Source organism: Styela clava, chromosome 11 (assembly GCF_964204865.1).
Source record: "Styela clava chromosome 11, kaStyClav1.hap1.2, whole genome shotgun sequence".
NCBI lineage: Eukaryota > Metazoa > Chordata > Ascidiacea > Stolidobranchia > Styelidae > Styela > Styela clava.
In genome coordinates this window covers 17750958-17775281 of record NC_135260.1, presented here as the reverse complement: position 1 = coordinate 17775281, position 24324 = coordinate 17750958, and the positions used below count along the sequence as shown (strand labels likewise).

Here is a 24324-nt window from a genome sequence, read left to right as displayed (position 1 = left end):
TCATATTAATGCTTATAATCAATCCTAGGTTATCAAATTATTTGGTTATGGAAATTAATGCTCATCATATTTGCAATACTGCATTATTATCATGTTTTAGAACATTTGCTCAAAACCAAGGTCATGTGCACTCACTCAAAAATAAAGGAGAATGGTTTCTGAGAGAAGTTACTCCCGGCCACTGATGTGCCAAGAACTACTGACATTTCAGAGAATTATAGCTGGAAATTTATAGTCAAATCAAACACATTATAGATTTATAATTCCTGTGAATCTTATATTCAGAGTTTTCTATGATCGTTTGATTGATGATCACGACAGAACAACTTTCTTTGGAATTGTGAAAGAAACTTCATCTAATTTCTTCAAAATGAATCTTGACAAAGTATTGAGTCATTTATACAAGACAAAGACATTGACTGTGAGTTTTTACTGCTTTTATTATTTTCATGTAAGTCAGAAGGCAGCAACAGAGGGTTTGGTCATGTGTTAGGGTTTCAAGTAATATTCATTTCTGTTAGTTCCACTATGTGATGGACAAAATTGAGATTTGGTAAGATTGAATATAGATGCTTTCTAATCTATGCTAGGTATACATTTGTTCAAACACTTCGATTTGGTGTTGTTGAAGACTTTTGTAAAAAATCACTACTCATGCTAATTTCAAGTTTTCATTTGGACATATTTTATTTTGTTTTGGTAATGCAATTTAAACTTCCGAAATTGCATAGAAGTACACTGAATTGAGTACTCCTGTAGTGCGTGTACCAGGTTAGGGTTAGGCCATAATTTTATTTCGATTTTCCTTATTTAGTTCTATTATGAGTTCGGGGACTGTCTGTATTAGCTAAGTGAATATACCCGATGCCCAAATCTGATGCTAATTTCTACTGCTCATCATTACTGAAGAACAATTGGTATTTACTCTCTCAGCTGTCAACTTAACAAGAAATGATAGGTCACCATATTTATGATGATTGAATCAATCAAATGCCTTATTATATATATATATATGAATTTTCAATATAACTTGGATGTGGTCGCTGGAGGCTGGAGCTAATACAATACAGTAAACCTTGTCTGTAGAATTGAAACCAACTGTCAATATTTAATATTGCAATGATTTATTTTCAACATCTTCCAGGATGATCATGTCAGAAACTTGTTTTTCGGTGACTTTCTCGATCCTGATGCAAACCCAAGAGTTTATGATGAAATTCAAGATTTATCTCAGCTTACTGCTGTCATGGATCATTATCTTGATGAACATAACCAGGTACAGGTTTACCAAACTTTAATGCATAAAATGTTCCCTTCTTCAAAAATTTAAAATTTAAATTCCAAGACTAACTTTTTCAGATACAAAAACAAAGTTACAAAATGATATTCTTGAGTATAATAACATTGTAGAAGTCTTGGTATTATCTGGACCAGTATTACCACAACTAGTTCATTGTATTACTGCCACGATATTTTGCAGTAGAATGTACTATTACACATCAGAAATCTTAAATATTTCTTTGTATATTTATTACCTATTGATTAATTACTGAGAAAGTTTTACTATTACATCAGCCTTCCCATATTGTGTTGTGGGATTAATTGTATTCTCTTATTTATATTTTTCATAAATTTTTAAATATTTATCTTACAGATGTCAAAAGCACCTATGGCGCTCGTGATGTTTAAATTTGCTATTGAACATATTTCTCGAGTATCTCGTGTCTTGAAACAGGACAATGGGCATCTGCTTCTGATTGGTATCGGTGGATCAGGTCGCAAAAGTGCTTGCAGATTATCTACATTTATGGCTGATTATGAGTTGTATCAGATTGAAATCACAAGGTTCTTTTATAAATTCTCATATTGTACTTTTTATTTATTTGTTTTATTCTCGCAACATTAACATGTGGTAGATGAGAAGGACGTTCTAACAGGGCTGGGCATTTTCGAATTCCTGATGATTTTAGAATCGAATATTTTTTTTGAATCAAATCAGATCTCGAATACTTGAGAGATGTAAAATTGTATGTAAATTTCTTTTTGTATTAGGTTTTCCAGACACATAAATTACTGAAAACATTGAATACATCACTCAGGCAGATTGCGGAGTGTCCACATACAATAAAAAACATGTTTTCATTAATAATTCACTACAGAAAGGAGTCATATGTCAGAATTGAATTGAAAAAATATGGTTCCAATAAAAAAATTGAGAAATTTACCTCAACCATTGGCAAAAAGAAAAAAAAAAGATGACGACGATTTGAAATTTTGTTCTGAACCAATTCAAATAATTTACTATTTGAAATGCTCAGTCCTACTTTTTAACATTTACTGATTCCCTGATTGGAGCTGGATTAAAATATTTCATTTCGATTACATTTTAATTTAAACATAACTTCTGGTAAATGATTGGAATTAGGTTTTAAATTTGTTTAATAAAATTTCCCTGTTGTAGATAAAATAACATCTTTGTTATATTCTTTGCTGAATAGGATTCAGAAAATATACAGTAAATATTTTTTACATCTTTTGTCTATGGTGAAGTTCGCTGAAGTATCACATCTGTTTGTGACAGTGGTTCCCCACGTTTTATGATACATTCCTTCTTCTGCCTATTTTGAAATTCTTCATTCCTCCTTCTATGTGCATAAAAACCGTGTTTTCATTTATTGCTCGATCTTCACAATTATTAGATCGGGATAATTACAAATCACAATGGCATTTGTACAGTTTGTAATATAGACATAAAGATGTATGACAATACTGTAATACCAATTCAGAAAATAGAAACACTTGGCTAATTAAGTGCTTCGATAGTCTTACTGCACACTCACACAAATAAATTTCTGTAATGTTTCTTCTGACTAAGATCAGACTTCTTCAAACACACTAGTTCAACTGTATCAAGAAACGCAATTGCATGCAAATTTAAACAATCATTGTGCATGCAACTGTTTTTCTTGTTACAGTTGAATTACCAGTAGTATGTATGTCTGAAGATTCTGACCTTGATCAGACAGAACGTTACAAAAATATATTTGTGTTAGTGTGCAGCAAGGCTCTTCAATCACATAGGATAGTTATCATCACATTTTCTACAGCCTCTTTACATTATATGCATACAGATACACCTGCACAAAAACATAAGAAGAAGTATATGTAGTTAGACTTGCAGAATCAAGTCATTTGACTGATTTTCTCATTATCTAAAATGAACATTTGATATTGAATTCATTTCCATTTTGATGCTTCTAATTAGGGATTTTAAAATAACCTCATTTATATAAATGTTATTGAATATTCACCAACCACGCATAATTTAACTAACTAGAAAACTGAAAGATGTTGTTTTAATCAGTGATTTTTTCAACAGAACATACAGTTTCAATGACTGGCGTGAAGATATTAAGAAAATGATGTTGAAGGCTGGAGTGGAAGGTTTACAGACAGTGTTTCTGTTCAGTGATCAACAGATCAAAGAAGAATCTTTTGTTGAAGACATCAATATGATATTGAACACAGCTGATATTCCCAACCTTTTCCCATCTGATGAAAAAGCTGAAGTGATTGAGAAAATGCAGGTATGTTGTAACTTATTATGCAATGCAAGCATCCTGCTGCACACTAACACAAATGTATTCTCCTAACGTTTTGTCTGACCAAAATCAGACTTCCTCAAACAAGCAGTTTACATCAATGACAATAATCTTGTACAAGAATACCTTTGTGTTAGTGTGCAGCAGGACTCTTGAATTCCATATTATGATATTTTTATTCCTTCTACATTATTCTTACATTATACACATACGGATCCACTACCGAAAAAGCATTTAGGGATTTGAATAATAAATATTGCAGATATATTACACTCCTCTAAATGCCACTTTGTTATAATAGAGGAATTTTGAGAGTGGATGAAAAAAAACATCTCAAATATCCTTTTCGTTGTTATTTCTTTCAACCATCTTTATGACCTATCAAATTTTTTCATATCAAATGAATGTAAAAAGGAATAAGGGATAATTTAATTTGAACTGATTCATTACTGTTTTGATATTGACTATTTTTTGCAGCTTTTCCCTCTGATAAAAAATGTTATCTGTTCTATAATATTTTTACATTTTTATACTCCTTTTATACTATTACATGTTTGCACCATGAGAATTTCTGCATATAATATCTTAATTTCTAGGGAATTGCGCGACAGGAAGGAAAGAAAATAGAAGGTACTCCTCTGGCGATGTACAATTTCTTCATTGAGAGGGTCAAGAGCAATTTACACGTTGTCCTCGCAATGAGTCCTATTGGTGATTCTCTGAGAAATCGACTGAGAATGTTTCCCTCACTTATCAATTGTTGCACAATAGATTGGTTTCAGGTAAGAAAGTTGAATTTTTTCAGATTTGGGCTCAGAAATTAGTGAAGCACCTTGGGAATATTGCTAACTGACAAAGTTGTAATGTATTTAAGATGAAAGTGGTTATGACAGTGTTTTTTTAACCAGAGGTTCCACCAGTACAGTTCATGGATTCTGCAATTAACAATTAAATATGAGAGTCTATATCTGACATGGGCAAACTACAGCCCACGGGTCAAATCCAGCCCGTTTAATAATTCAATCTGGCCCACCTGATGCTGCCACAACCAAACTAAAACCAAATTTAGATGTTTTTAAGCTAAAAAATAACTGAAGGAATTTGTTGAAATTGCGATTAAAGACGAGGGTTATTTTTTTCCACTTTTGCTTTTGTAACACTGTAAATATTGTTTATAAAATGTAACTTTTACTCACACTTACATGGCTCGCCAGTCTATATGGGCAAAATTTCTGGCCTCTGGTCCAAGAACATTGCCCACCCTTGATTTTATATCATTGCATGCATTGTGTTGTGCACTGATCTATTATTGAGCAGCTAGATTCTAGTCTGATTCATGTCAATTCATCACATCTAGATTCTCATTTTTGTTTCAAAATTTCTTGTCACTGATATAATATGGAGCCACAATACCATAATACTATACTTTATGAATATACATATTCGAAACCTTAACTCTGTTTTTATTGTCTTTAATGAGTTGTATGATCCAATTTTTCTATACTGTTTATGTTTTTTCATCAGGCATGGCCAGAAGATGCATTGGAAATGGTTGCAAACAAGTTTTTAGAAGATGTGGATCTGGATGATGACGTTAGATTATCTTGCGTCGGGATGTGCAAGTACTTCCATGAAAGGTTTGTGTTAGCAATTAATCGTTAATAAGATCTTTGTTTTTATATTATTTTTTTTTATGTATTTTTTATATTATTTTGTTTTATAAAACCTCTCGAGTATTTTCCTGTTTTTTAAATAAATTCTTTCCATTCATAATCTGAATAAACCAGCCTTTATGAACGTTTTTCTGAGCGAGTATTATTAGCTGACACTGGGGTTTTTGGGAAGTCCCTCCTTGATAGATGATTGGAAAACAGACAATTTGAGAAATTAATACATGTACCAAATAACCCAGAGGCACTCCAAGATAATTATCATGTCACGCAAAAAGAGATATGGCTTTGCGCCTTGTCTCTATTTTTTATCGTGAGATGGTAATTTCAGTGTACTTTAGTTTAGCGGGGTACTTAACTAGGCAAGGCCTATGTAAATTAAATCCTAGCACTATTTAAATGCCTCCGAAAATAAGTGCGTATGGCTGGAAGACTAAAGAATGACAATATCGGTATAACCAGGAGAAATTTTAACATTGAAAAGTGTGATTATTCATTTTAAATTTCTGAACAAAACAATTCCTTTTTGAAATTATGTTTTCTGATATATTTATTGTTTTGATTTCAGTGTTCGCCAACTTTCTGCTGGATTTTGGGATGTTTTGCGGCGACACAACTATGTGACACCAACATCCTATCTTGAACTAATTCTGACATTCAAGTCTCTTCTGGAAGTGAAACGTTCTGAAGTAAAACTGATGTTGGAACGTTACATAAATGGATTGGACAAATTATCATTTGCAGCATCTCAAGTAAAATTGTTAACAAATAATTTTAAGTAATAATCGTTTCTGATGATCAAGTAAGCTGTCTGTAATTAAATGCTCTTAAACATTTATTTGGGATTTGCATGCTAATTAAATGAACTGTATTTTACTTTAAACTCCCTTTATTAAGCGTGTATATTCATATATAAATTATTTATGCCATCTACTATGGAACCAATGAGAAACCTGGGAGCTCATCGAGGATTTTCCTAGGGCTGCAAGTGAGGGTACTGAGCTCCTTGACACCTTTGATATAACGTGTAATATGATGCTTTTTTTAAAGTTACGGTTGTTTTTTGTCGATTTTCCCCCATTTTTCAAATTATCTTCAATCAAGTCCTAACTCACTTTGCTTCAATCTTGTGTGCCTAGATGGCCCCGCCCATCTTAACCCGTCTATGGTCAAATAAAGATATATGTAGAAACTGAATAGACATCTTGTTATTATTCTTTCAAACTTTATTTCTCAAAATGTGCTTGAAATAAAATGAAAATAATTTGATTAAACATGTTTCTATGAAGCATGTAAACCTTTTTTAGTTAAATATTATTCTAAGCAAACTTGTTTTAAAAAAATAAAATATTGAAAATAATCGAATATTACTTCATTCATGTAAATGATTCTGGTACAGATTAAAAAAGCAATATAAATTTTGTCTAGGTGTCAGTCATGCAAAAAGAACTGACTGATCTGCAGCCTGAACTCATCAAAACATCGGAAGAAACTGACAAAATTATGGTGAAAATTGAACATGATTCAGTGGAAGTTGAAGCCAAAAAAGAGGCGAGTAGTGAATTTCTAGAAGTTATACATTTGGTCATTTATTACTCGAAGATATAGTGCATCACGCTATGCATTAGGTATGCGCTTGTCATCGCACTTTTTATGCGGGGCAGTTCCGTTTTTAGCAGAGGTATGAATATGTGCGACAGGATTGATAAACTCTTCGCTATCGCCCCGTTCCCATACCCGACATGAATTGGTAACTAGGAGAGATGCCGTGACTTTCCTCGTCCCCAGGATATATATGCAAATCCTATGTTAATTGTGGAATAAATATTTTGTATTTGAATGGCAGTCACTTGGTTAACCATCATACTCAAATTTTAAAAACTCTTGTTAAGAGTTAAAAACTCTTTACCAAATAAAAAAAATGTGACAAATATCATTATTATTATTTAAGATTCAATTAACATTTTTCCACAGGTCGTTGCTGCAGATGAAAAAGTTGCCAATGAAGCGGCATCTGTTGCAAAAGCAATTGCGGATGAATGTCATGCCGATTTAGCAGAGGCTATGCCTGCACTTGAAGCAGCTCTTTCAGCATTGAACACATTAAAACCTGCGGTATGTTAATTTGCTCAGACGTTGTGCAAATTTGGCTGAAATGTATTGAAAACCGAGATTTTCTTGAATCTCTTCTATAAATTTATCATTGAAATCTCATTTAAATTTATTCTGTCATTTTGTACCAATGCCAATATTGCCACTTTTACCACTGCCATACAATTTACTACAAAAATCAACATATTGAAACAATTCAACCTGTACTTCTTATGTCAACGCAAAAAGTGCCAACCACTCTAGACTCAAATCTCAGGATAGTTATTTATCTGAAAGTGCTCGATAGAGTTTTTGTTTGAGCATGCAACAATTTTATAAATTCCAAAATGATAATATTCGCTTACAGGATATCACTGTGGTCAAATCAATGCAAAATCCTGCCAGTGCAATCAAACTTGTACTGGAGTCTGTTTGTGTCATGAAGGGAATTAAAGCAGAAAGAAAGCCAGATCCTGGTGGATCAGGTAAGGTTGATTTTTTGTATATGACTTTTTTTTCTGTATTCAGAAATTCTTCCAAAATATTATTACTAATGCAGCATATACCGGTAGTCTGATATAGGGTTGGAAATAGTCAACCGATTAATTGGTTAACCGATTTTGGATGGTTAATGGTTATGATTCATTTTAACCGTTAACTGACATTTCAGATACCAATCATTTTTATGGTATACAATTTTTTCAAAAATGATTACGGTATCGAAAATTTATCTCTTGTGGCGTTCAATTCAAAAGAATACCACTAACTGTATTGCTAAGGACCCAATGAATGTGAAAAATATCTGAAGTACCAAGATTGCTGATTATGAAAATTTGACAATGATGAATTCAGAATCAGTTTTCGGTAAAAATATATTGTTCACGATTTTATTTCAAAATCGTCTATTAAATGTGTGCAGTCGATTCTGTATTTCTATGTGATATCTCAAAGTACAATTTGTACATAGAGCACTGAAAATTTGTCACATAAATGACATTTAATAACGTAATCTGGTTTTACTAAACTACTTCCATATGTCTGTAGCACGCTGCATATCTTTTGCAGCAGAGCGATCACGAAACTATCTTCGTAGATAATTTTGAGAGATACCGGGATCACGCAAAATTGCTTTGTAACTATTATGATGTAATAAACTAAAATCATAAATTATTATGTCAAATGTCACGCTGCTGTTAACCGGTTAATTTAACCCGGGTAACGGTTAAAGTGTTTTCCCTGAAATTCCCAGCCCTACTGATATTTTATATATCATACACATAATATTCTCCGATCAAACTTTTTTTTATAAATATCTCAATCTCAAATGTTTTCAAATATTAGTGCTTATGGTTGGATACTAAATATACGTCATGAGCATTTATGTCAAAGTTTAGAACTCTTGGAAATAATTTTTTGTTTCCATCGAAGTTGTCCGTCTTGTAAGGTTTTACTGAAAGTACTTTGTATGTTATAATAGTAAATGTAATATGCTATTTGGTTATTGAAATGTCACTTGATGATCGTACCAGGCATAGTGGCAAATATTCAGTCACAGTGTGACTGATTCAATTTCAAGTTTATAGACTTTTTGACTTTCCTATAAGTTTGTGTGATTGCTCACTGTGGCTATTATATTCACAAAATTAAAACGTTTTGCACTCAGTTTATTTGAGGGATTTGATTTAATAAAGTGCCGGAATGGCTGTTGATGCACTGTCGAAATTTTCCAGCGCAATCAACTGTATTGCATTGTATGAAACAGGGTTTCTCAAACTTTCTGGACCGCGGACCCGTATTTGTAAATCTTAGTTTTGACGAACCCCCATTCTATGCCATATAAATTTCCATGCCTAACCAACGTGGATAAAATTTCCTTTACAGCGCAAACGACATTGATTGATGGATGAGTTTGCTTTTCACTGCACGATTTATTAACTCTCGGAGCAATTTTTGACAAGCAAACTCGTAGGCCCATATCGATGCGCACCCTCTATGCAGTCATCACAGACCCCCGGTTTGGGAAACTCTGGTATAAAATGTTGGCATGATAAAGTAAAACGCTTGATGTATGCATGAGATGAAGTTAAAAATTATGACATACATTTTGGTTAGAGATGAATACACCAAATCGCTGTGTGATTGTCCAGATTATGAATATCATTTAATTCACATTGAATCATTAACCCTATTAAAATTTATGTGATATTTCCTTATTATGTCATATTATTAGGAACAGCAATATCAAATTTATTTTTCCATATTCTAAATCGATAGGAAAAATGATTGAAGACTTCTGGGGGCCAAGCAAGAAAATGTTGAGTGATTTGAAATTTTTGGACGGTTTAAAAACATACGATAAAGACAAGATTCCAGCAGCCGTCATCAAGAAGATTCGTGAAAAATATATTCCACATCCTGACTTTTTACCATCTGTTGTTAAGAATGTATCTTCTGCATGTGAAGGTATGTAGAATATATTTTCTCAAGTTTCAAAAATGCTAATTTTATATACTTCAAAATTTCATCATCGCCGAGCAAAATTATCAAATTTATGAACTTTTTATGAGCTCAAAGCAAGATCATATGTACTCACTCAGAAGGGAACTTATCTCTGAGTGATGTTATGAATGACCTAAGTGAATTTACAAAGTGCTAAGACTTATTGAGACTGTAACGAATTATAGTTTGAAATTGTGTGTTACAGATTGACCAAGACTTGAAGCAATATTAATACGTTTTTTATGATATCTGAAACTATGACAGAACTCGTGTATTATGTTTACTTACTGACAACGCTTAAATATTGTACAAAAATAAATTTCACATCGAGTGCAAATTTGAACTAGTGTATTCAAGTGATTCAAGAATTGTCTTCATTCCTGATATAGAACCTTTGGATTTTACGCATATCAACTAGTGCAAAGACAGAGTGGGTTAATTGGTAGTTAGTCTTCAATAGCAGTATTTTTCGAGATATATCTACATATATATATATATATATGCTATTGATGGGGTTTCTACAAGACCAACTACTTCTCCGTCTTCTATACTTTTATGCCGGTGGATCCGTATGCATATAATGCAAGGATGCTGTAGCAAGTTTGAAGTTAACTATCCTAAATGATGCAATAGTCTTGCTGCACACTAACACAAATACCCCGTCAGACGAAACGTTACAAAAATATATTTGTGTTAGTGTGCAGCAAGACTATTGCATCACTTAGGATATATACTGGTATATATATACATGTATATTTGTTTGAATTTTTGCAATTCAGGTTTGTGCAAATGGGTTCGAGCTATGGAAGTGTATGAGAGAGTCGCGAAAGTTGTTGCTCCCAAAAAAATTAAACTTGCTGAAGCTGAATCTGACTTAGCCGTTCAGATGAAAAAACTGAATGAAAAGAGAGCAGAGTTGAAGGAGGTATCATCAGCTTTGTATTATATTCAAATTTGAACCTGTTTTATTGGGGCCGGTCTGGCTCAAACACTGACACAAAAATGAAGTAAACAATTTGTAAGCATCCATATCAATTAGTGGATCTCAAAACATTTTTGGAAAAATTAAATGCATCTAAAACTCACTTTTATCCCCACTTGGTCTTTATAACAAAAGAGGCCTGTTTCTAGCCTATGTGGTTTACGGTAAATTTTTCTAAACGCTGGCGGCAGAATATTAGTTGGAATCTTCACGTATGAATATAGAAATGTGACATAATTTTGATATCCGTGTTACAAAGTTGTGCCTTATTGGCTTCCAATCAGCCTATATTGTGACTGCAATGAATTAAGTTTCTATATCAAGTCTGTGCAAGTCAAGTATCAAGACTGATGGCCAGTTTAGAGGCCGTGAAACGTCATATGATTATGCCATCTATTCATTTTTCTCTCCCTTATATAAATTTAAAAAGCTTGTCCTGATTGGTTGTGAATTCAATGCAGGTTGTTGACAAGATGGAAGCATTACAAGCTGAATTTGAAAAAATGAACAACAAAAAAATTGATTTAGAAGCAAATATCGATATGTGTTCCAAAAAATTAGTCAGAGCAGAAAAGTTGATCAGTGGTCTTGGTGGAGAGAAAGAAAGGTTTGATATATTACGTGTTCGGACTGGCTACAGCCTGAAACATAATATCAACAGCGTCTCAAATATTTTTTTATGCTGTTCAATCAGATCTTTTGCTCAGAGCAAGCCCCTGTACAAACAGCCAATGATATCTAAGGATCTACTATGATTTTGGGTGGACCAGAATTTTCTGGTTTGTCATTGCTACCCAATTTATTACACCCTAGGTGAGGGGGCGACGTGGGATTTGAACCTAAGATGTAAAATCTGTGTTGCCAACACAATTAAGTCTAATGCTTTTACCACTAGGCAGGCCATCATGGTGCCAAAATTGTCTCAAATGAAAACTTTTTTGCTTCGATATTCATCATTTCACTTAGTGTTATGGAGAAACAGATATAGCAGAATATGATTATGAACATGCATATGTGTTATTTTTCCAGGCATAAATCAAAGGCAGATAATATAAAATTAAGAATATAAACATTTTTGATTTGATTAATAAGTTCTTGAATAATTTATTCAGATGGACAGACTCAGCTGAACAACTTCGTATAAGACTAACAAACTTGACTGGAGATGTCTTGTTGTCATCAGGTATGATCTTATGATAATACTCAAGTTTATCAAAATTTATACTAGGTTCAGCGTTTAATGAATTTAAAACAAGAATAGAATGGCAATTTTGTATTTCTTCCGGAAGAGGAAAGCCAATAAGATAACTTGGCCTCACATCCGTTTATCAGTTCATGTCGGGTATGGGTAGAGTTACCCAAGAAATTTGTTTCAGATACATGGATAGGATGGTGGAGGAATCCATAATCAACCAGCGGTTTTGAGAAACACCATACCATGTAGAGGAGTCTAGCAAGCCTTTTACAAATAATTTACCCTCTCTAGATGCCAACCCGCAACGAGTAATCAAAAGTGCATCAACGAGTGTATTATCAGCGCTTGCCATGATGCGCTAAATGCCCAGATCCTGATTCCATCACTCTTGTTGTGTTGCAAAATATTTAATTTCTATTCTTTTTCATGTCAACTCTGAGAGATAATAATAAATATGATCAAAAGTCATTGAAAAAACATTTCCCAGGTGTTTTGGACTTGAGCCACTAAGATGACAATATTACAAAGTACCACTTAAATCGGTATACAATCATGAACATTTACTGTGCTTATAATTCCTAAATTTATGATTATTTACAGGAACTGTCGCATATCTGGGGCCTTTCACTGTGGATTTCCGGTTGGATTGTGTCAGCGAGTGGCAAAACATATGTAATGAAAAGAAGATTCCTTGCTCAGAAACATTTGCTTTATCAAATACACTGGGAGATCCTGTCAAAATTCGAGATTGGCAAATATGTGGACTTCCTGTTGATGCATTCTCCATTGAGAATGGTTAGTGACTGATATTTTGGTACTCTATTAGTATGTGTACAAGGTTAAGGTTAGGCCATAATTTTATTCTGATTTTCCTTATTTTAGTTCTGTTACAAGTTCGGGGGATGTCTTTGTTAGCCAAGTGACCCATAAATTTCAATCCCGGTACACAACTTGATGTAAAGTAGGCGAACAAAATTAGTTACCTCAATATTTATACACATACTTCTGGAGCGCTGGTATTTTAGTTGAAGCTTGGGATGGAATGGAGCCATTGTTAAATAGTGTTCACAACTTTTAAGTTTGATATTCAACATTTAACAACATATCAGTTTGAACGAATTTGAAAATTTTCATTCCTGATATAATTATAGGATATACCAATGTTTATTTGTGAGATGTGTATTCAATTTCATTACTTGAAATATTTGAAGATATTTGAAGTAAGTATTCGAAAGTAGATAAAATATTTGGTACTCCCGAAGTATGTGAACCAAGATAATTTTAGGTACAAATACTAAGGGAGTCACTTGGCTAGTCCCCAAACTCGTAATAGAACTAAATTAAGGAAAATTGGAATAAAATTATGGCCTAACCCTAACCTGGTACACATACTACATTCTGGTGTCCGCCATCTTGGTTCACATACTTTGGGAGTGCCGAAAATTAAAATCATGATTAATGGATTTATGATCTCAGGAATTGGTGTATCCTTTTAACTTATTCCTCATTATTTCTATCCAGGTATTATCGTTAGTAATTCTCGACGTTGGCCACTGATGATTGATCCACAAGGTCAAGCAAATAAATGGATAAAGAATATGGAAAAAGATAACAAACTATCTGTCATTAAACTTTCTGACGCTAACTATATTCGAACTCTTGAAAACTGCATACAGTTCGGTGCTCCAGTCCTGCTTGAAAATATAGGTAACATGGTTTTATGTTTTAAAATAACTTGTTTGTTCAGTGTAGATAGATTCACATGAACAATTGCGTAATAATTTGAAAAAACGTGACATAATAATAATACTGAAATTTACCACTGACGTCAATACAAATAACTACCTTGTTTCCCCGAAAATAAGACGTACCCGAGAATAAGATCTAGCCTGAATTTTGAAAATGATTTTAATATAAGCCCAACCCTTAAAATGAGACCTAGTCAATAAAATAAATTTTTTGATATAGTTGATAGCAAGAAATATCTACTACACGTTTCAAATGATTGATAATCTATGTTTTGCAGTTGCTTTGAATAAAAACGTGTTATTTATAAATAAATGGATATCGGTTTGTATGTTTGGAAATCTCGTAATTTTCTACTTTGTAATTTCGTTTTTGATGAATGAAAATATAGGACATCCCCCGATAATAAGCCCTAGTGTTATTTTTCGGAAGAAAATTGAAATAAGACCCAGTCTTAAATTCCGGGGAAACATGTTAGTGAAAGCTAAATCTACTAAGAAGATTTTCAACGAAGCCCAAAATTTTTTGATTGTTCTCATCTCCAGGTGAGGAGTTGGATGCAATCCTTGAATCTGTACTTTTGAAGCAAACTTTCAAACAACAAGGTGTTGAATATATTAAACTTGGAGACAACACAATTGAATATTCACGAGATTTCAAATTCTACATGACAACCAGACTTAGAAATCCTCACTATTTACCTGAAGTTTCTGTGAAGGTAATCTACAGCAACGATTCGCTGTATTTTAAATACAAATAAGATAGGATTTTCATATTTTTCCAAGGGAAACTAAAGTCGAAGATGTTTCAATCATATGGCAAACCACGACATGGGGCCTGATTACCAGTCCATAGTGGAGGGAGCTACAATTGACCAGCGTTTATATGAAAAATCTCACAATGGCGAGGAGTCCAGAAATACTCTTGCACATAATTATCCCCTCGGGATTTGAACCTACAAACCTACGCAAGTTAATCATAGGTGCAATGGAAATCATATTCACAGTGCTTAACATGATGTGCCAATCAGTAATTTTAGGTATAATGAAAACAAGAAAAGCCAGTGGACAAAATCGAAAATCTTCATTATTCAGAATTTCTTTTGATTTAAATATTGTTGTCATTTTCAGGTCTGTCTTGTAAATTTCATGATTACCCCACTTGGATTACAAGATCAACTTCTTGGAATTGTTGCTGCAAAAGAAAAGCCTGAACTTGAACAGAAAAAGAATGAACTCATACTGGAAGGTGCTGAGAACAAAAGACAGCTCAAGCAGATTGAAGACAAGATCCTCAAGGTATTGTGAAATTAATTAAGATTAAACAATAGCTGTCTAGTTCCTGCTTTGGATATGTCGTTTTATTAATTTTTTAATTCCGAGTAGCATTTGATTTGTCAATCACTTGCAATGAGAGAGACTATACCATAGGAGCTTACGTTACATTTTTCAGAAATGTAGTTTTTAGTAGTTATTTTTTGGTCTTTTTTTCACAGTTGTACTTGTTTTAGTTTTGGTTCGTGCTAGCGCTTTTGTCAATTTTAGATTTGGCTGTAAGTACTGCACTATTACAAAAATGCTATTTACGAAAAATCTAAACTGTGACATAAACTGATTTGGTTCCACTGCAGTGATATATGATCATAGTCATGCTTCCTGATTTCCAGGAGAAATATGTATTATTACATGGTCAACTGGATAACTTTATTACCTAATTTTTGATGATGTTTGAATTGTATTTTAAAAGTGGTTTTATTACATATAAATTTTTGAGATGCTTGTAATAAAACTAGATATTGACCAAATTGGACCTGATGCACTCACTGCTGGCATTCTAACTGATTACTACATATGTACAGTGTACACTGTTTCCTCATTCATTGGAATGAATTTTTCGCAAAATATATTTTATAGGTTTTGTCTTCATCAGAAGGAAATATTCTAGAAGATGAAACTGCAATTCAGATCTTATCTTCATCTAAAACATTATCTGAGGAAATTTCAGCTAAGCAAGAAATTGCTAATCAGGTTTGAATATGTTTGATATGAACTATTGCTTCAGTGTTTGAAGATGCATTTAGCATTTTAAAAATGAAATTAATTTCACTGATCACCCAATCATTTCAATGGTGTATTTTTTTATTTATTATTTTATTATTATTATGTATTATCTTTTTTAGGATTGGGAATACACTCCTATAATTACCCTGTGTGAATTCGCAGGTTTTAATCCTATAGAGAATAAATGTGTGCGAGAGAATTACTGGACTCGTCGTCACCATATGGTGGTTTACATAATTGCTTGTTCGTTATGGATTCCACCACCATTAACTATTTCCATATTTGCCATGGACTGGTAATCTGATCAGAGGATTAGGCCGCCTCATTGGCCTTCCTCTCCCTTAGACGGATAAACATGAACACTTAGATAAACATGAAAATCCTATCCTATAAGCATATTCCAGACAGAGACGCTTGTTTAGAAGTCAAAATAAACAGCACAGTGTTTAATTCTCACGAATATAGGAAGCAACTGAAAATTTAATCGTCGTATATCAGATATTATTTGTTTATTTGTTCTTATAAGTATGAACTGTCAGACTTTACATTTTTGTTTGCCAGACTGAGAAAGAAATTGATGAAACAAGGAATGGATATAAACCAGTATCAATACATTCAGCAGTTTTATTCTTCTGCATCAGTGATCTTGCTAACATCGAACCAATGTATCAGTATTCACTCACATGGTTTATTAACCTGTATGTAATGGTAAGTTGACATACTCAATTGCATCCTTATGAACTCCCGGCATAAGTTTCTTTTCTATAATTGTTCACTGACACTCACTTTTTGATTATCAATGAATTGAATGAACCATCTTTTATATGAAATAAATTTGATGTTGTTAGTGACCATGGAGGTTACTGATTATCATAATGAACTATTATCAAGCATTTTATGCACACTGGTGAGAGTGTGCACAGCAAATTTGTTAATATCGAACAGCATTTCATCATTGCCTATGTAGAGCCATTTGCCACCCTGGGTATCACTACTGAATTTTTGCTTCATTGATCTTTTATTGTAATGTAGTTAACTTATTTATCAAATAATGTTCATCTGCAAATGTAAAAATGCGGGATATATATGTTTTGGTAGGAGAGATTGGATATTGAGCCAGTATGTCTGTTTTATTTTTTTGGGGGTTATTTTTTTCTGACTGATATAGTTGAAATCTCTTATATTATTTTGTGTCACAGTCTATCGAAAACAGTTCAAAATCTGATGATTTGGATGAAAGAATTGAGAATTTGAACGATCACTTCACTGCAAGTATTTACAACAATGTCTGCAGATCGTTATTTGAAAAAGATAAACTTCTGTTTTCATTCGTTCTCACTGTTGCTTTACAAAATAGTGCAGGTACATTATTTTGATTTATACGATAAATATTCCTAACATTTATAGCATAATGCCATATTTTCAGTTTCATAACTTATTCAGCACCACCATTTTTAATTCAATTTACATTGTAATTTTCGTGATTTTAGGTAAAATTGATGATGACGTTTGGCGATTCTTCCTCACTGGGGGAGTGGCTCTAGATAATCCACATGCAAACCCTGGATCTGATTGGTTGAGCGACAAAGCTTGGTCAGAAATTGTCAGAGCATCTAATTTGAAAAATCTGAATGGATTGATGGACCATTTTGCCGGAAATATCACACAGTGGAAAGCGCTGTATGATTCTCCTTCACCGCATCTTGAAAAGTAAAATTTTCTATCTATATTTACTTACAACATATTTCTTGGTAAACGTTTTGAGCCAGGTCTGTGAAGCCAGAAAAATCTACAATCAACTCTAGGTTCTAAAAATTTGGACTCGACTTCAGTTGGGAAGATATGAAATTTTAATATCATACACTTTGACTATGGAAGTCTTCTTCAATAGTTAGTTGAGAATGTGCAGTAAACGCATGGTTCCTGATAAAATTTTGACTTGTTTCATCACCTTTTAAAAAAGTCTATTCCAATATAAATTCTGACTCTTGACTTTGGGAATTTTGTCTCCCGACCACATCGAATTTGAAAACATGATTCCGTCTCTTGACATAATGTTTCAATGATCTGATAAAAATATCAAAATAATATCTTATTTTCAGATTTCCTGACAAGTGGAATAAATTATCTGGACTTGACGGAATGGTGATACTCAGGTGTGTTCGACCTGACAAAGCCATTCCAGCCATACAAGATTATATTGTTGATGTCATGGGACGAGCATACATTGAGCCTCCAACTTTTGACTTGGCTGGTTCATTTGGAGACTCTGGATGTTGCACACCTTTAATTTTTGTTCTCTCTCCAGGAGCTGATCCTATGGCTGGTAATGAAATTTTAATGTTTGCATGCTACCACTAATAGTATGCTATAAATCATAAATTGGTTCAGAAAATTTTCCAATCTAATGAAAAATCAATTATTATACGAATAGGTTTGAATAAAAGAAAATATTTCATTTTTCATAAAAAGTAATTGTTGAGATTCTTTTTTCAATTTTTTTTTACAGATAATAGAATTGCTTTGAATTTGTAAACAAGAACAATCTCTAGTCCTCAATTTGCTGCTTTCATCTATCATTAGGTGCCACTGGTACATGAATTCTCGTATCATAAAATTTTCATATCATCAACAGAGTAAAAAACTTTTTAGGTTGATATTTATGTTTTAACATATTCTAATTTTCATGGCAGGTTTATTGAAATTTGCTGATGACAAGGGATATGGTGGTGATCGTATCGGTACTATATCTCTTGGACAAGGACAAGGACCAATCGCTATGAAAATGATTAATGATGCAACTCTCAATGTATGACTTCATTGTTTATCAAACTCATGTGTTGTAAAGCTTGTGTATTATCTCTGTTATATCTTAAATTATATGCAGTTTCTTCATCATATTATTGTTTTGCTTTTTGCAGGGTACTTGGGTTGTGCTTCAGAATTGTCACTTGGCGACAAGTTGGATGCCAACACTTGAAAAACTTTGTGAGGAAACAATTGTGCCAGAAAACACTCACACTGATTTCAGATTATGGCTCACCAGCTATCCGTCTGATAAATTTCCTGTGTCCATATTACAGGTAATATTTAGTAATACTTTTCCTATATTTGTTTTTTTCATGATTAAATTCGTTTAAATCTTTTGATGCATCTCATAGGACTGAACAAGTACATATTATAGTGCAAGATAGAAAATCCTAGTTTATGGGTTACCCAATCAAATACATGATGTACATCCTTTGATGTAAACCAGAGAGTGATAATACTCAATTTTAACTGTATGAAGGCAAGCAGCATACAATGAATAATCACTTTACTAATTCCCCACTTATTTTTCCTCAGAATGGTGTTAAAATGACAAATGAACCTCCGAAAGGACTTCGTGCAAACTTGCTTCGATCGTATCTAAATGATCCAATTTCTGATCCCACATTTTTCGCAGGTTGCAACAAAAGAATGGTAAGATATTCAATTGTGTCATTATCAATAATATAATCACGATGTAATAGTTTATATATATGTCAAAATCTAAATGCTTATTTACTGAAAGAAAACAGCAGTTCAAGTTGTTAAAAGACAAAGAAAGAAACTAGTTATTTGTTCACACATGATCATGCTTTCTTAATGATTTTGTTGTTCTCACTTTATTTCAGGAATGGCAAAAACTCCTTTTCGGCCTATGTTTCTTCCATGCCATGGTGCAAGAAAGACGTAAATTTGGACCATTAGGATGGAATATTCCTTATGAATTCAATGAATCTGATCTTCGTATAAGCATGAGGCAACTACAGGTATAAAAATTATAATACAAAGAAGGAAGTATTTAAGATGTATCTAAATTTAGGATATCTCTGTAATATTTGCTGCCCAACTGTCATACTGTGATCATTTTTTTCCAATAATATTTTAATGGTTGCATATTTATATTTTAAATTTAGTTGTCAGTCTTATCTAGTATAAATGTAAGTGTTAATTTTGTCATTTCCAGATGTTTTTGAATGAATATGATGACCTCCCTCTTATAGCTTTAAGCTATTTGTCGGGTGAATGTAACTACGGTGGTCGTGTAACAGACGATAAAGATAGAAGATTGTTGCTCTCACTTCTTTCAATTGTAAGTATGCCGATGAAGGGTTTCCACCGGAAATGACCATATTTGAACTCTGTTTATTTATTTGAGTCTCAAATCAATTCATTATAATAAATAACAATTCATTCCTTGTTTTGAAGTAAATACCGTAATAGTTTTGCGACAAATATAAAACACTTTTTTGAATAAATTTATTTAGGGTGCTTTAGTTTTAATTTTTGCGATGCTTATTGTAATAATACAATGTACGTTAATAGTGTAATCTTGAGTTTTCTCTTTTTTTCTTAACGAAGAACACATTAGTTATTTTTTCAGCTTCTTTCACTGTAATTACGTACTCTCAATCAAATTCATTTGATTCTTTTATTAAACGTTTAACCAATTCCTAGCAGATAGATCACTGATAACATTTTTTCAGTTCTATGTGGATGATATTGTGCATGACGATTCTTATACATTTTCACCAAGTGGAAAATATAAAGCACCCAAGGATGGCCCATACCAATCGTACATTGACTATATACGTGAATTACCTCTTGTACCACACCCTGAGGTGAGTGAGCATTTTTCAACAATTCTGTTTACTTATTCTATATTAAATATGTGTCTTCCAATAAATTTGCGGTACTCCCGTAGTATGTGTACCAGGCTAAGGTTGGGCCATAATTTTATTCAGATTTTTCTTATTTTAGTTCTATTACAAGTTCGGGGACTGTCTGTGTCTATAGGCTTCTGTCCTTTTACACAACTTGATCTAAAGAAGGTGAACAAAATTAGTTACCTCCATATTGGTACACATACTTCTGGAGCGTCAAATTTGCAATCTTAATTTAATTTAGAGTTTAACCATTTTTTTTTTTTTCATTTTTTTTATAGTTTCCTGTTTTAAGAACACCAAAAACCCTGCTAAAACGCTTAAAAACAGTGAAAAACTGTCTAAAAACACTAGAAACCCTGCTAACTCATATATTTGAATAATTCCAAGGTGTTTGGACTTCATGAAAATGCAGACATCACAAAGGACAATCAGGAAACACAACAACTATTTGATGGAATTTTAATGACACTGCCCAGACAAACTGGCGGGAAAGGAAAATCACCGGAAGAAGTAATAGATGATCTTGCGGCAGATATATTGAGCAAATTACCCCCTGATTTTGATATGGAAATGGTCATGGAAAAGTACCCTGTAGTCTATGATGAATCAATGAATACTGTATTGAGGTATGTTTTGAATTGTGAAAGTGTATATTCACTACAGAATATGTAGCGGTAACTGATATATCTGTAATATACTTATGTGGTTGCTTTGTACTGAGATTGGTCAAAAAGTTTTCATTTACCACATAATTTTCAGGTACTGTAGATTGGACTATTCCACACATCGTATCTCGTTTTTAATGGTATTATATTTTTTTGTTCAATTAGGCAAGAACTGATTCGATTTAATCGTCTGACATCAGTGGTTCGCAGTAGTATTCAAAATTTACGTAAAGCAATCAAAGGTCTTGTCGTTATGTCATCAGAATTGGAGGAAGTTTTTAACTCCATGACGATAGGAAAAGTACCAGCGATGTGGGCATCGAAATCCTATCCATCTCTGAAGCCATTGGGAAGTTATGTCACTGGTAAGTTGTATTTTAACAGATAACATTGACTTCATAAGAAACCCTGATTGGGTGAATGTGGCTATTATTCTCCTGTTTTCCAACTGTAATATCATGGCGGCTTATTTATCATTGGAATTGTATTTCAGATCTTCTGCAGAGACTCCAGTTTTTGACAGATTGGATAAATGATGGAATTCCTGATGTATTCTGGATTTCTGGGTTTTATTTTACTCAGTCGTTTCTCACTGGAGCAGCTCAAAACTATGCGAGAAAGTAATATTTTTGTAGCATTCTGCAAATTTAAAAATTATATTTCCACATATTTTTTTGAAATTTATAGAAGCTAGGACTCTCTCAAAATTGAATATATAAATAGAAATATTGCAAGACAGTGAATTAATATTGATGTATGAACTAAATTCGAGTGCAATTTTCAAAAGAAAGCATAATCCTTCAATGTATCAATTCAATATTTTAAACATACCTTACATATTTCTGCTTATGACCAATAGATTATTTTGTTCCTAAATATTTCATGACAACAAGACTATTGTTGTTCGAACGCAATAAATATTTCTATAAATTGTTATTTGAAATTATCAGATACACAATACCAATTGATCACATCTCATTCGAGTTTGAAATGATGAAAGCGGAAGGCCCAGCAGAAATTGAGAAGAAACCAGAGGATGGTATGTGTAACTCATTCACTCACAAACTCTCTTGGACAGTTCAACTTATTTGATAACAATCATTCAGTAGTAGTCTTCAGGACTTTAATAAACAAATACAGTAAAATTGTGATATAGTGACATTTTTGCTGAGGCTATGTACAGCGATTTGAGAGAGTAAAAACATTATAATATCATAAAGTTGCACCGAAACCCTTATTATTCAAATTTTTATATTTGTGTATTATTTTTCTTCATAATATAATAAGTATCCATATCTGAAGATTATTTAGGAGAGCTCTAGCATCAGTTCCAGCTGTAAGATAAAAGAGCTTCAGCTCAGATCAATATTTTACTTAATACAAATTAAAGTTTCAAGTTTATCTGTATCAAACTATGGCTTCCTATACTAGAAAATATCTGAGACAACAGATCAAATTATTCTTGAAATCTTTCTTTTCACAGGAGTTTATGTGAGAGGATTGTTTCTGGAAGGAGCCAGATGGGATCGTGAAGCTATGTCAATGGGAGAGTCATCCCCAAAAGTACTCTTTGATACAATGCCTATAATATGGCTTCAACCTGGGGAGAAATCTACATTCAAGCCCAAGCCTACTTACACTTGCCCTGTTTATAAAACCAGTGCACGAAGAGGAACTTTGTCTACAACAGGTATATTTTTATTATTCAGGTTATTCCATGGCAACCCATCGCCCATTGTTTGGTGATCCCGTTTCTTTTGAGTAAGAATGTATTGGTCATTTCTAAGTAGGTACTTTCAATGGCATCTAAACAAAATATCCAATACTGTAATTGAAGTGACATCACTATAAGGTTTCGTAGAGTCACTCAAAGCATGAGCTTCTTTTAATCATAATCAGGCGGAAATCCTTGAATGTAATATTATTCTAAGTAATTTTTCATAATTCAGGACATTCCACCAACTTTGTACTCCTGATGGAAATTCCTACTGATAAACCCCAGAGTCACTGGATCAACAGAGGAGTTGCCATTTTGTGTCAGTTAGATGATTAGCATATGTGTGTTATTGTTCACTAGTGATTCTATAACCTTTATCTTTGTTTTTTGAATGACTTAAAAGTGTATATTTTGTGTGCCATTTTTAGTTATATATTGTATCATACTACATCAAACTTATAAATGGAATAAGTGATGAGTAAAATAGGTACATCACAAATGTGTTGCCATTTGTTTTATCTAGTATGATACAATACATCAAGTATATTATAAATTATTATTAAATATTTTTATAAAGTTCAAAACAGATTTTGTTGTTTAAGTGTTATATCACCTACATTCCTGAAATATTTACCTATTAGCCACCAAATATTATACAATCTTCGCCAAAGCAGCCAGCAGATTTATAAATCTCTTAGTCGATTACAGTATTCTATTCTATTTTTACATGATTCAATAATCCTTCTGTGTGAGTATAATTGTTAACTGTTAATTGGCAATAATTAAACTTTGTATTGCCATGACCAAGTTTGCCTTTTTATTAGAAAAAATATTTTAATGTCATTTTAATATTTTCTCAATTTGCCATTTATTCTACAAACCTTTCTGCAGCACCAGATTGAGAATATCATTAACTTACTGATGAGGGAAGCTTTTCTAACATTGTATCGTATAGTATAAATTTATTTGTTTGAGATGTAGGTTGTGTTTTAAAAAATAAATGATAATAGTTTGCTGAAGCTTTTTGGAATTTACTTGGGCATAAGAGTAACAAGCAGAAATGATTCAAGGTTGTGGGGTACGGTCTGTTTCCGGTTTTCGAACAAAGTCTGGGAATTCAAGGCGCATGCAATACTATTGATGCAGACAGTGCTCAATTCCATGAATGTAATCATGGTGTTTTAGTTTACTCCTATTAAAAAATCCCAAGTCGTGGACAAAGTTTTTTGCAAGAGCCGCATTCCAGAAATCTTTTTTCAAAGGGCGAAATTGATTGTGATGTCACAATTTGCATATGACCGTGTCCAATTTAATCGTGGTAGGGATGGGCCGAGATTCGATTTCGAATCTACATCATTTTTATCGAATCTGTAATCAATTCTGTTTTTATCGATTGACGCTTTCGA

At 32.9% G+C, this 24324-nt stretch overlaps 1 protein-coding gene across 3 annotated transcripts in view; it reads left to right on the top strand.

Annotated features, from left to right (window-relative positions):
- The window catches only part of LOC120347748 (dynein axonemal heavy chain 3-like), a 57365-nt gene extending 33428 nt beyond the window's left edge, over window positions 1–23937 (top strand). For all 3 annotated transcript variants that reach the window (XM_039417824.2, XM_039417822.2, XM_039417823.2), the window contains exons 47-81: window positions 286–421; window positions 1145–1276; window positions 1655–1845; window positions 3380–3587; window positions 4199–4384; window positions 5127–5239; window positions 5841–6024; window positions 6701–6823; window positions 7247–7387; window positions 7731–7848; window positions 9638–9826; window positions 10642–10787; window positions 11306–11451; window positions 11957–12027; window positions 12640–12834; window positions 13561–13746; window positions 14331–14503; window positions 14916–15083; window positions 15699–15812; window positions 16407–16553; window positions 17045–17207; window positions 17336–17555; window positions 17948–18171; window positions 18539–18654; window positions 18767–18928; window positions 19191–19307; window positions 19502–19639; window positions 19837–19962; window positions 20357–20491; window positions 20924–21162; window positions 21367–21566; window positions 21695–21821; window positions 22152–22240; window positions 22685–22891; window positions 23151–23937. In XM_039417824.2, the coding sequence (XP_039273758.2) occupies window positions 286–421; window positions 1145–1276; window positions 1655–1845; window positions 3380–3587; window positions 4199–4384; window positions 5127–5239; window positions 5841–6024; window positions 6701–6823; window positions 7247–7387; window positions 7731–7848; window positions 9638–9826; window positions 10642–10787; window positions 11306–11451; window positions 11957–12027; window positions 12640–12834; window positions 13561–13746; window positions 14331–14503; window positions 14916–15083; window positions 15699–15812; window positions 16407–16553; window positions 17045–17207; window positions 17336–17555; window positions 17948–18171; window positions 18539–18654; window positions 18767–18928; window positions 19191–19307; window positions 19502–19639; window positions 19837–19962; window positions 20357–20491; window positions 20924–21162; window positions 21367–21566; window positions 21695–21821; window positions 22152–22240; window positions 22685–22891; window positions 23151–23254 (5434 nt within the window). In that variant the 3' untranslated portion in view covers window positions 23255–23937. The remainder of the gene's footprint in view (window positions 1–285; window positions 422–1144; window positions 1277–1654; window positions 1846–3379; window positions 3588–4198; window positions 4385–5126; window positions 5240–5840; window positions 6025–6700; window positions 6824–7246; window positions 7388–7730; window positions 7849–9637; window positions 9827–10641; window positions 10788–11305; window positions 11452–11956; window positions 12028–12639; window positions 12835–13560; window positions 13747–14330; window positions 14504–14915; window positions 15084–15698; window positions 15813–16406; window positions 16554–17044; window positions 17208–17335; window positions 17556–17947; window positions 18172–18538; window positions 18655–18766; window positions 18929–19190; window positions 19308–19501; window positions 19640–19836; window positions 19963–20356; window positions 20492–20923; window positions 21163–21366; window positions 21567–21694; window positions 21822–22151; window positions 22241–22684; window positions 22892–23150) is intronic.
- The last annotated feature ends 387 nt before the right edge of the window (window positions 23938–24324 follow it).